Source organism: Bos indicus x Bos taurus, chromosome 5 (assembly GCF_003369695.1).
Source record: "Bos indicus x Bos taurus breed Angus x Brahman F1 hybrid chromosome 5, Bos_hybrid_MaternalHap_v2.0, whole genome shotgun sequence".
In the NCBI taxonomy this organism is placed as follows: domain Eukaryota; kingdom Metazoa; phylum Chordata; class Mammalia; order Artiodactyla; family Bovidae; genus Bos; species Bos indicus x Bos taurus.
The window spans coordinates 645,716-658,981 of record NC_040080.1 but is presented as its reverse complement, the minus strand read 5'-3'; the positions used below and the strand labels follow the sequence as shown (position 1 = coordinate 658,981).

The 13,266-nt window shown below is 52.1% G+C and overlaps 1 protein-coding gene and 1 pseudogene across 1 annotated transcript in view; one reads left to right on the top strand and one right to left on the bottom strand.

Annotated features, from left to right (window-relative positions):
• The window catches only part of TTLL8 (tubulin tyrosine ligase like 8), a 58,815-nt gene that overhangs the window by 31,624 nt on the left and 13,925 nt on the right, over nucleotides 1–13,266 (bottom strand). Inside the window, exons 8-9 of the mRNA XM_027540461.1 lie at nucleotides 12,014–12,133; nucleotides 9,751–9,937 (exon numbers count right to left, since the gene is read on the bottom strand). Of these exons, the coding sequence (XP_027396262.1) occupies nucleotides 9,751–9,937; nucleotides 12,014–12,133 (307 nt within the window). The remainder of the gene's footprint in view (nucleotides 1–9,750; nucleotides 9,938–12,013; nucleotides 12,134–13,266) is intronic.
• On the top strand, nucleotides 2,154–2,434 carry LOC113892082 (annotated as a pseudogene).

The following is a 13,266-nucleotide window of genomic DNA, read 5'->3' as shown; positions in this document are numbered from 1 at the left end:
CGGGACTGTGGACTCTGCCCAACCCCAGGGTGAAGACCGGACCCAGTGGAAGCAGGTGAGAGTCCCACATGGTCCTGAGCCCTCCCGTCCGGCAGCAGAGGCCAGACCCGATGCCGGGTCAAACGAGGCAGGTCCCCAGAGCCCACCCTGCTGGCCAGGGGCAGAGCCGCCCAGGGGCCTGGCAGACGCTGGTGACACGCGTGCAGACTCGACGTGGGCTCAGAAGGAAGGCAGGGCTGGTCATTCCTCGGGAGGGTCCCCACGGTCCCTCCCTGGAGCACCCCGAGCCTCAGCCTCACACCGTGGCCCCTGGGCAGGAGGGAGTTTGTGCATCACAGTAGGAAGACTGTCACCTCCCCCCGAGGGCAGAGAGTGCGAGGAATGGGGCGTCCAGCCCATGGTGGGAACCTGTCTAGGCCCAGACACCCCATAGTCAGCAGAGAACAAGCACTGTCCCCTCAGATGCCGATGATAAGGGCCCAGCTCCTGCCCTTCTGGTCCTGATGACACACACACCACGTGGGTGGACCCCACGTGGTCGCCTCAACATGGAAGAAAAGGAGGACTGAGCAGGCTGACCGCACCTGGTTCCCTAACATGCTCCACAGTCCGGCAGGTGCTGCGCGCGGCAGTGGGTGTGGGGGCCGCTGCTGCCCCCTTCTGGCTACTCCTGGGACTGCGGGCCAAGGGCGCAGGCCCGCAGGGAGAGCGGACCTTTCTCACACAGGTGGTCAGAGGGGCAGTGCAGGTCCAGATGCAATCACTTCCAGCCCCTCAAGAGGTTGCCCTGGAGACCACGGCTACTAGACCCCTCTGCCTCCTCCCGTGTGGACGCCTCCCAGCCTTGAACTTCATACCAGGGGCTGCCTTGCTCAATAGCATGATGTGAGAGCTACATGTGGTGTTGCAGGCAGCCGCAGCAAGTTCCTTACACTGTTGGTTCCTAGACGGCATACTAAAAAGCAGAGACAGTACTTTGCCAACAAAGGTCCATCTAGTCAAAGCTATGGTTTTTCCAGTAGTCAGGATGGATGTGAGAGTTGGATTCTAAGGAAAGCTGAGTGCCGAAGGATTAATGCTTTTAAACTGTGGTGTTGGAGAAGACTCTTGAGAGTCCCTTGGACTGCAAGGAGATGCAACCAGTCCATCCTAAAGGAAATCAGTCCTGAATATTCGTTGGAAGGACTGATGCTGAAGCTGAAACTTCAATACTTTGGCTACCTGATGAGAAAAAGTGACTCATTGGAAAAGACCCTGATGCTGGGAAAGATTGAAGGCAGGTGGAGAAGGGGACGACAGAGTATGAGATGGTTGGATGGCATCACCGACTTGATGGACATGAGTTTGAGCAAGCTCCAGGAGTTGATGAGGGGCAGGGAAGTCTGGCGTGCTGAGGTCCATGGGGTCACAGAGAGTTGGACACGACTGAGCAACTGAACTGAACTGGTGGTTTCTAGATTAGGAACGAAGTCTCTCCAAAGATGTGTTTTCATTTCCCTTTAGACAAAAGCCCAAGCACGGCAGAGCTGTGTCACAGGGCGTGTAGGCACCTAAATGCATAAGAAACGCCCACGGCTTTTCTAGACAGGCTACACTGGCTTCTGCTCCCCATCCCACAGTGGATTAAGGCTCTAGCCACCGCGCATCTTGGCTGAGCTTTCAGCCATTCTGGTTGGTGCGTAGTGGCATCTCTTGACCGTGAATTCAGCCATGCTGTCTCTTCGTGTGCTGATTGGCAGTTTGGTGTCTTTTTCTGTGGCGTGTCCAGAGGGCCTGTTTTTCTGATTGATTCACGCGTATTCTTTGCTGCTGTTGCTGTTCAGTCGCTCAGTCGTGTCCAGCTGTTTGTGACCCCGTGGACTGCAGCATGCCAGACCTGCCTGTCCTTCACTATCTGTTCAAACTCACGTCCATGGAGTCGGTGATGCCAGCCAACCGTCTCATCCTCTGTCACCCCTTCCCCTCCTGCCCTCAGTTCTTCCCAGCATCAGGGGCTTTTCCAGTGAGTCGGCTCTTCGCATCAGGTGGCCAAAGTATTGGAGCTTCAGCTTCAGCATCCATCTTTCCAATGAATATTCAGGGCTGATCTCCTTCAGAATGGACTGGTTGGGTCTCCTTGCAGTCCAAGGGACTCTCAAGAGTCTTCTCCACCTTTTAGCTCGTTGCAGCCGAGAAAGCAACATGGGTCACCAGCAGCTCTACTGGAGCCATCCGAGAAAATTCGGCCAGGGTTCTCGCTCTTGCCGGGTCTGCTCAAACCGGCACGGTCTGATCCGGAAATACGGCCTCAATAGTGCCACCAGTATTTCCGCCAGTATGCGAAGGACATTGGCTTCATTAAGTTGGACTAACCGAACTTCCTTAGATGGCTCATCCAGCACATCAACCTTAGGCGGAAATAATACTAGCTCTTTGTATATAAAATAAAAGTTCTCAAAACCTCAAAACAAAACAAACAAAAACAGTCTTCTCCAGCACCACAGTTCAAAAGCATCAATTCTTCGGGGCTCAAGCTTCTTGATGGTCCAACTCTCACATCCATACATGACGACTGGAAAAACCATAGCCTTGACTAGACAGACCTTTATTGGCAAAGCGATGTCTCTGCATGAGCGTTTCTTCTATATCCTAGATCTGAGACCTCTGTTGGACGTACGTGTTGTAAACATGTTCCTCGAGTTTATAGCTTGTCTTCATTCTCTTCGTGGTGTTTTTTGATAAACAGAGTTCTTAATGTCAATAAAGTACAATTTATCAACTTTTAAATTATGGCTAGTGCTTTTAGTGAACTACTTGAGAAATCTTTCAGTATCCTATCATTTTGCCTTTCCATATTGTTGATGGGGTTCTCAAGGCAAGAATACTGAAGTGGTTTGCCATTCCCTTCTCGAGTGGCAGGAGAATAGCAAGAAGAGATATGAAAGTCTTCTTCAGCCATCAATGCAAAGAAATAGAGGAAAACAACAGAATGGGAAAGACTAGGATCTCTTCAAGAAAATCAGAGATACCAAAGGAACATTTCATGCAAAGATGGGCTCAGTAAAGGACAGAAATGGTATGGACCTAACAGAAGCAGAAGATATTAAGAAGAGATGGCAGGAATACACAGAAGAACTGTACAAAAAAGATCTTCATGACCCAGATAATCACGATGGTGTGATCACTGACCTAGAGCCAGACATCCTGGAATATGAAGTCAAGTGGGCCTTAGAAAGCATCACTACGAACAAAGCTAGTGGAGGTGATGGAATTCCAGTTGAGCTATTTCAAATCCTGAAAGATGATGCTGTGAAAGTGCTGCTCTCAATATGCCAGCAAATTTGGAAAACTCAGCAGTGGCCACAGGACTGGAAAAGCTCAGTTTTCATTCCAATCCCAAAGAAAGGCAATGCCAAAGAATGCTCAAACTACTGCACAATTGCACTCATCTCACATGCTAGTAAAGTAATGCTCAAAATTCTCCAAGCCAGGCTTCAGCAATATGTGAACCATGAACTTCCTGATGTTCAAGCTGGTTTTAGAAAAGGCAGAGGAACCAGAGATCAAATTGCCAACATCCGCTGGATCATGAAAAAAGCAAGAGAGTTCCAGAAAAACATCTATTTCTGCTTTATTGACTATGCCAAAGCCTTTGACTGTGTGGATCACAATCAACTGTGGAAAATTCTGAAAGAGATGGGAATACCAGACCACCTGATCTGCCTCTTGAGAAATTTGTATGCAGGTCAGGAAGCAACAGTTAGAACTGGACATGGAACAATAGACTGGTTCCAAATAGGAAAAGGAGTTCGTCAAGGCTGTATATTATCACCCTGCTTATTTAACTGATATGCAGAGTACCTCATGAGAAACGCTGGGCTGGAAGAAGCACAAGCTGGAATCAAGATTGCCGGGAGAAATATCAATAACCTCAGATATGCAGATGACACCACCCTTATGGCAGAAAGTGAAGAGGAACTAAAAAGCCTCTTGATGAAAGTGAAAGTGGAGAGTGAAAAAGTTGGCTTAAAGCTCAACATTCAGAAAACGAAGATCATGGCGTCTGGTCCCACCACTTCATGGGAAATAGATGGGGAAACAGTGGAAACAGTGTCAGACTTTATTTTTCTGGGATCCAAAATCACTGCAGGTGGTGACTGCAGCCATGAAATTAAAAGACACTTACTCCTTGGAAGCAAAGATATGACCAACCTAGATAGCATATTCAAAAGCAGAAACATTACTTTGCCAACAAAGGTTCGTCTAGTCAAGGCTATGGTTTTTCCTGTGGTCATGTATGGATGTGAGAGTTGGACTGTGAAGAAGGCTGAGTGCCGAAGAATTGATGCTTTTGAACTGTGGTGTTGGAGAAGACTCTTGAGAGTCCCTTGGACTGCAAGGAGATCCAACCAGTCCATTCTAAGGAGATCAGCCCTGGGATTTCTTTGGAAGGAATGATGCTAAAGCTGAAACTCCAGTACTCTGGCCACCTCATGCGAAGAGTTGACTCACTGGAAAAGACTCTGATGCTGGGAGGGATTGGGGGCAAGAGGAGAAGGGGACGACAGAGGATGAGATGGCTGGATGGCATCACTGACTCGATGGATGTGAGTCTCAGTGAACTCCGGGAGTTGGTGATGGACAGGGAGGCCTGGCGTGCTGCGATTCATGGGGTCGCAAAGACTCGGACACGACTGAGCGACTGATCTGATCTGAGAAATCTTTGCCTTCCTTTGCAGTCATGAAGATATACTCCAATGTTTTGTTAATCTTTTAAACTTTTACATGCCACACCTCACATTAATTGTGTATATTTTGAGGCAGGATTCAAGGCACTCTGTCTTTTCATAAGGATATTAATTGCTCAGATACCATTTAAAGGAGAGACTGACCCTTGCTCACTGAACCCCAGAGGCACCTGGAACATAAGCGCTCAGATGTGTGAGGGGCTGTGTTGGGACTATCCAGTTACATCGGCCTATTCACCTGTCTCATCCCAACACCACACTGTCTTACTTGTTGTTGATTTACAGCTGGTCTTCAAATACAGGGCATAAGTCCTTTAAATTTGTTTTTCTTGATGAAAGTAATTTTGTTTTTTTGGGAATCGTTTATTGCTGTTGCTGTTCAGTTGCTCAGTCGTGTCTGACTCTCTGTGACCCCCTGGACTGTAGCCCGCCAGGCTTCTCTGTCCATGGGATTTTCCAGGCAAGAATGCTGGAGTGCATTGCCACTTCTTACTCCACGGGAATCTTCCCAACCCAGGGATCGAACCTCCGTCTCCTGCATTGGCAGGGAGATCCCTTACCACTGAGCAACCAGGGTATTTCCAAATAAATTTCAGATTCAGTTTGTCAGCTCCTCCTATCCTTTCCCCCTGGGGCAGGCGAAGCCCTGCATGGATTTTGATTGGGGTTACAACGAGTCTGTAGATTAGTTTTGGGCTTCTCTGGTGCCCAAAACTTAAGAGGTGCAGCAAAAATAGTACCAACGGGAAAACATATAGCTATAAGGCTTACATTAAAATGGAGAAGGGAATGGCAACCCACTCCAGTACTCTTGCCTGGAGATTCCTATGGACAGAGGGGCCTGGAGGGGTAGAGTCCATGGGGTCACAAAGAGTCGGACACAACTGAGCGACTAACACTTACATTGAAAAGTGAGAAAAATCTCAAATCGATAATCTAATTTTACAATTTAAGGAACTGGAAAGAAAAAAAACTAAACGCAAAGCTAGCAGAAGGAAGAAAATAATAAAGACTAGAGAAGAATTAACCAAAATAGAAAAACCATAGAGAAAATGAATAAACCCAAAAGTTGGCTAGATCAACAAAGTGGATGAACTTTTAGCTAGGAGGACTAAGAGAAAAACAGAGAAAACTCAAATTACTAAAGTCAAAAATGATACTGGGGACATTCCTATTGATTTTACAAAAATAAAAAAGATTATAAGCGAGTATCACGGACAGTTGTCCATGAACAAACTGGATAACCAGGATGAATTACACAGATTCTGAGCAACACCGAACCTGCCAAACGAAATCACGTGGAAAGGAAGACATATCCCACTAAGGGCCTCCCAGGCGGTGCTGGTGGGAAATTAGGTGGAAGTCGCTCCTTCGTGTCCGACCCCTTTCGACCCTATACGGTCCATGGAATTCTCCAGGCCAGAATACTGGAGTGGGGAGCCTTTCCCTCCTCCAGGGGATCTTCCCAACCCAGGGATCAAACCCAGGTCTCCCGCATTGCAGGCGGATTCTTTACCAGCTGAGCCACCAGGGAAGCCCAGTGGTAAGTAACCCACCTGCAAATGCGGGAGACGTAAGAGATGTGGGTTCGATCCCTGGGTCAGGAGGATCCCCTGGAGAAGACCATGGCCACCCACGCCAGTATTCTTGCCTGGAGAATCCCATGGACAGAGGAGTCTGGTGGGCTACAGTCTGTGGGGTCACAAAGAATCGGACACGACTGAAGTGGCTAAGCACACATACTCACTAAAGGGGTTGAATCAGTAATAAAAGCCCTCCCAACAGAAAAACGCTCTAGAGACAGCAGCTTCACTGGTGAAACCAACCGAACGTCTAAAGAAGAGTTTCTACCAGTCCTTCTCAAACTTTCTCCAAAACTGAACAGCTAATAAATAAATTCAGCAAAGTAGCAGAATATAAAGTCAACATACAAAAATTAGTTTCATTTCCATTTTCTTTTTAATTCTGTGGTTATTTGTTTTATGTATTCTGTCGCGGTATTCACTGCATTCCATTCTAGACTGTGTTGATTCCTTTGATGGAATCACCTTACTATGAAATATCCTCTTTATGTCTATTAATATCTCAAATACAATCAGATAGTTTAACTCAGCTTTCACAGCAACTTAGAGAACAAGCAGGTAAAATAATCGGCAAGAGTTTAGGTTTAAATAACTAAGCTGACTTCATTGATATTTTTTAAGAACACGCCACCTAGCAATGCAGATACATGTTGTATTCAAGTGTGCATGAGACAGTCACCAGAACAGACCGGGGCTAGGCAGGGTCAAAAGCAAGTTCCAGCAAAAGTCATGCCTATTCTATACAAAAAAGAACCTCACATAGAAACTAAGATTAATCACAAAAGCTAAAAGTGAAAAGTAAAACAATAAAGCATGTACTGTTGACTGTGCCAAAGCCTTTGACTGTGTGGATCACAACAGACTGTGGAAAATTCTTCAAGAGATGGGAATACCAGACCACCTCACCTGCCTCCTGAGAAATCTGTATGCAGGTCAAGAAGCAACAGTTAGAACTGGACATGGAACAACAGACTGGTTCCAAATTGGGAAAGGAGTACGTCAAGGCTGTATATTATCACCCTGCTTATTTAACTTATACGCAGAGTACATCATGAGAAACACCGGGCTGGAAGAAGCACAAACTGGAATCAAGATTGCCGGGAGAAATATCAATAACCTCAGATATGCAGATGACACCACCCTTATGGCAGAAAGCAAAGAACTAAAGAGCCTTTTGATGAAAGTGAAAGAGGAAAGTGAAAAAGTTCGCTTGAAACTCAACATTCAGAAAACAAAGATCATGGCATCTGGTCCCATCACTTCATGGCAAATAGATGGGGAAACAGTGGAAACAGTGACAGACTTTATTTTTCTGGGCTCCAAAATCACTGCAGATGGTGACTGCAGCCATGAAATTAAGAGACGCTTGCTCCTTGGAAGGAAAGCTATGACCAACCTAGACAGCATATTAAAAAGCAGAGACATTACTTTGCCAACAAAGGTCCATCTAGTCAAAGCCATGGTTTTTCCAGTAGTCATGATGGATGTGAGAGTTGGACCATAAAGAAGGCTGAGCACCAAAGAATTGATGCTTTTGAAGTGTGGTGTTGGAGAAGACTCTTGGGAGTCCCTTGGACTGCAAGGAGATCCAACCAGTCCATCCTAAAGGAAATCAGTCCTGAATATTCACTGGAAGGACTGATGCTGAAGCTGAAGCTCCAAAACTTTGGCCACATGATGCGAAGAACAGACTCATTGGAAAAGACCCTGATGCTGGGAAAGATTGAAGGCAGGTGGAGAAGGGGACGACAGAGGATGAGATGGTTGGATGGCATCACCGACTCAATGGACATGAGTTTGAGTGAACTCTGGGAGTTGGTGATGGACAGGGAGGCCTGGCGTGCTGCGACCCATGGGGTCACAAAGAGTCGGACACGACTGAGGACTCAACTGAACTGACTGTTAGTCCCTCAGTTGTGTCCAAGTCTTTGTGACCCCGTGAACTGTAGCCGCCAGGCTCCTCCGTGCATGGAATTCTCCAGGCAAGAATAATGGAGTGGATAGCCATTCCCTTCTCCAGGGGATCCACTCTACTCAGGGATCAAACCTGGGTCTTCTGCACTGCAGACAGATTCTTTACGATCTAAGCCACCAGGGAAGACCAAAGCATGTAGAAGAAATCATAAAGGAGCATCTTCATGATGTGGAGTAGACACTGTTTGCTTAACCAGGACTGTAAAGGCCTTATTACCATTATAGGGAAAAATTAACACTGGATCTCATCAGAAAATCCCATTGAGAGGTAAAAAGACAAGTCACGCACTAGGGGAAGGCACGCTCAGCACACGTCTCCAACAAAGGCGACAGATTAGCTTTATAAACAGAGCACTCACTTCTTTGTCTTTAACTATCAAAAGGTTAGAATAAGCACGTCACGAGAAAAGATATCCAAATGGCCAATAAGCACGTGAACCTGGGTTCACCAGTCATCAGAGAAGCGCAAACTGAGGGCGCAAGGAGACGACCGAGGAGGGAGACCACAGAGTGTGCCGCTGCGCGTCCGTGTCGTGGGGGTGGGCGCGCGCACACGCACTGCCGCTGGCTCGTGGAGCTGCAGAACCAGTCTGGAAACCGTCTAAGCCTGGCGGTAACTGGTATCCGACTGCCACTCCGCGGCGGGAGGGAGCACCCTGCGGTCAGTGGACAGGACAGGACTCGGCACCAACTACCCGGCAGGTAAATCTCACAGGTCTCGTGTTGAGCAGAAGTCAGGTGTGCATGATCCCATGGACGTGCACTTCCACAGCAACACTGGTGGGGGTGCTGGGCATCGAAGGAGCCGTGGCCTCGCACACTTTCACCCAGCGGGACAAACACCATTAGCACACGGCATGCCCTGTGCTGTATTTATAGCCCATAGAAAAGAAAGAAAACACTTGACCCAAAAGAAGGGAAGGAGGACTAAAACAGCAGAAATAGCCCTGGAATGGCATGTGTGGGCTGCAGGCAGGCCCTCCAGAACGAGGGTGCGGCCTTCCTGCCTTGTTCTCTTGGCCGACAGCCGCTCCCCAAGGGTGCTGGCCTGCCTCTGCCCCAGCTCCCATCTGTCGGCCGTTAAAACAGCTCGGGCCCCTGAGCAGCGGGTCCCTGGGTATACGCAGCAATTGGAAGTCGTGGAGTCAGGAGGCCTGGGCCTAACAACGGCTGGCTAGTCCTGACCACCCAAGCCCAGCGGGCAGCCTGGCCGTGAAGAGGCCCCCATGCTGCTGCAGGCGTGAGCAACGCCAAGAACACGAAGGGTGTGGAAGGTGTTGGAGGCGGCGCTGCCCACAGGCTCCCCGGGTGTCACTTTATCCGTCCACTGGGGCCTGCGCACCCCAACACCCAGAAAAGCATCCCTGATGTCCCAGGGGCCAGACCTCGCCGGACACCCTGAAGTCCGCCCGGAGCCCTCTGGGTGACCCTCACATCACCCCGGAGCCCGCCAACGGGCGTCTTACTGGACAAGCGAGTAGTACTGCTGGGTCAGGTCATTCCACTCGTCCTCCGTGAGGCCCATGGCGCTGTCCTCGGTGAGGTCGATGTCCTCGTGCTCCAGCCGTCCCAGGTAGGCTTTGCACACCTTGCACGCGACATCCACGAACTGCCCCGATAGGCCCATGAGCCTCGGTCCTGCACCCTCAGGAACTGAAACCCAAGCAAGGCACAGAGAGCCTCGACCTCCTCCTGCCCCCATGGAGCCCGGGCTGCTGCCCGTCCCTGTGGGACCTAGACCACCGCCTGCCCCCATGGAACCAGGACCGCCGCCCACCCCTGCCACCCGCCCCCGTGGGAGCCCGGGCCGCTGCCCACCCCCGTGGAACCTGGACCACCGCCCGCCCCCATGGAGCCCGGGCAGCCACCCACCCCCGTGGAACCTGGACTGCCACCCGCCCCAGTGGGACCTGGACCACCGCCCGCCCCCGTGGAGCCCGGGCCGCTGCCCGCCCATACCGCCCACCCACCGTGGGAGCCCGGGCCACCACCCCGTGGAGTGGCACCCTGGGGGTGCCACTGGCAAAGGCCACCCCACCGGGTTGCACCTCAAGGACTCATGGTGAGGGGTCCCATGTCGCTGGGTGGTCACCCTGGATGCCACACCTGGGTCTGGGCAGGTAACCTTTCCCCTCTGGAAGCTGCCCTCCCACTGCGCTGTGCCCACCCCCTCTGCCCCTCCCCCTCCCCCTGGCCTCCCAGCCCCTTGATGGAAGAGAAACCACACTTCTGATGAGCTTGCCACAAAACCTCTGCTTCTGAGCACACACTTGGTCCTCAGTGAAAAACAAATACCCCAATTTAAAAATGGAGGGAAGCTGAAAAAATTTCTCACCAAAGAATACGTACAGGTGATAAATAAGTATATTGAAAGACGTTCATCACCATGTGTTGTCAGAGGAATGCAAACTAAAGCACTTAGGCGCCGCTACACACCCATCGGAACGGCCACGACGCCGAGCAGCGCCAGCGCCAGACGCTGGTGAGCACGTGGGGCAACAGGCGCTCGCGTCGCTCAGGGGGGAGCGCAGAGCGGGGCCGCGGCCGCTTGGGAGCCCGGTTTTGCGGTTAGTTTCTCACCAAACGAAAAAAACACACTCTTGCCGTGTTATCCAGCAGTCGTGTTCCGAACACGACTTTACCAAGTGAGTTGAAAACGTAGGGCTGCACAAAACTCTGTATGCAGCTTTAATCCCAATTGCCAAGACTCAGAAGCAACCAAGATGCCCCTGGATGCCCACGTCATCAGTAGATGACTCAAGGAACAAACTGTCCGTCCAGACTGGGGAATGTTATTCAGTGCTAAAGAGAAATGCGCTCCTGGGTCATGAAAAGACACGGAGGAACCTTAAACGCACGTCAGTAAGGAGAGAGGACTGAATCGCATGTAGTTTATGATTCCAGCTCTGTGGCATTGTGGAAAATGCAGAGCTGTGGCGACAATAAGTCAGGTGTCAGGGGTGAGAAGGAATGAGCAGGCTGACCACGGGAATCAGGTGTCAGGGGTGAGGCAGGAATGAGCAGGCTGACCGTGGGAATCAGGTGTCAGGGGCGAGAAGGAATGACCAGGCTGACTGCGGAGGACTTTATTGCTGCTTAGTTGCCCAGTCGCGTCTGAGTCCTTGCAACCCCGTGCACTGTCGCGCACCAGGCCTCTGTCCAAGGGCTTTCCCAGGCAAGAATACTGGAGTGGGTTACCATTTCCTTCTCCAGGGGATCTTCCTCACCCAGGCATGGAACCCATGTCTCCTATGTTGGCAGGCAGATTCTTTACCACTGAGCAGATTTTTAGGGCAGTGAATTGCTCAGTACAATACTATGTTGGTGGATACGTGTGACAGTACATTTGTCCAAACCAGGAGGAAGCCCTGGCGTAGACTGTGACTCTGATGATGACATGTCAGTGTGGGTTCATCAGTTACAGCGAATGTACCGTCCGGGGGGATGTTGACAGTGGGGGAGGCAGGGGCAGAGAGTACGTGGGATATCCCTGGACCTTCTGCTCCCGTCTTGCTGTGAACCTCAAACTGTTCTATTCAAGTGAATGACAACCAAAAAAGACTTAAATTTGAGTTTTGTAGGCCTTATCCCACAGTGGGTCACACCTCTGACAAGACCCAGGAGTGCCATTCCCGTCGGGTTCTGCGGGAGGAGACTGGGGCGGGGCAGCGCCGCCGCCGCGTCCCGGGAGCCCCGCCCACGGCCCCGCCGGCCCGCCCGCCCGCACACCTTTCCTGCTCGCGCCGCCGTCGCGGGCCTCTTCGCGCCTGCTCCGCGGCTTGCTCCTGCTGCTCTGCTGGCTGACCACCCACTTCAGGATGCTGGAGGCCACCGTCTGCCGGAAGTCGTCTGCAAGGACACAAGGCCTCGCCCCCTCTGCCTGCGCGGGGACGGGCCCTCGGCGCGCCAGCCACGCTCAGCCCAGACGTCCTGCCCAGGGTGCGGAGTCTTGCTCCTGCCTCGTGGCCCTCTGGGGGGCCAAGCGCTCCCCACTGCCCCCTTGCCCACACGGTCCGTCCCCACCTCATCCTCCAGCCTCTGCAGAGTGGACTCTCACAGCTGGGACCTCCCCCGCGGCCACGCATCCACCTGCCCACGGGCCCAGAGGCAGAACCGGGCACCCCCTTTCCTGCCGCTGTCCTGTACCACCCGGGCCGTGGTCTGGGGGCACCCTCACCACCTCTGCCTGCCCAGCGTCCTCAACCCTGCACAGACAGATCCTTCCAGGAGCGCCCTCTGCGGACAGCAGCTGCACTCTCCCCCTCACAAGAGGGGCCTCCCTGGAAGCTGGGTCCACAGCTCTAAGTGCGGGTGGCCGGGGGTCCTGCAGCACTCACTCAGGGTCCCCCAAACTCAGGCTTGGGCCTGGGGCTGGCTCTGGACTCCTGTCACCATTCAGAGGCCGCAGCGGCTATTCCCCACCCCGACTCCAGACTCTAACGCCTCCAACAGCGCTCCTTATGAGGTTGCCACAAAACCTCTGCTTCTGAGCACAGACCACACGGAGGTCTGTAAGATATCCCCACAGTTTCTCAAGCAAACCCGCTCCTTCCACACCTCAGGGGAGGCCCCCCTCAGCAGCTCTGGCCACCCTGGAGACACCCAGAAGCGGAGCGCCCCTCGCCCCCTTCCCGTCCTGATGCATGGACAGCCCTGAGCCCAAGGCCCGCGGGCGTGCTGCCTGCTCCCGGCCAGGAGCTCCCCGCCTGCCGCCCTTGCGCCCCTCCTGGGTCTCCGCCCACACCCGCTCTCACAAGGCCCCACCCACGGTCCCCCACTGACCCTGCCTGGCCTGCATCCGGCCACTCACTCCTGGGGGCCGGCCTGGGGGCCAGGCGCAGGGCAGTGTGTGCTGGACAGCGGCCGCATCTCCACGGCCTCCAGATGGGTGCTCAGGAGACACGGGCACCCCCACGCGACCCCCTGCCTGCCCCGTCCTGTCCTTCTCTCTCCCGTGCCCCTGGGCAGGTCCAAAGGAAGCA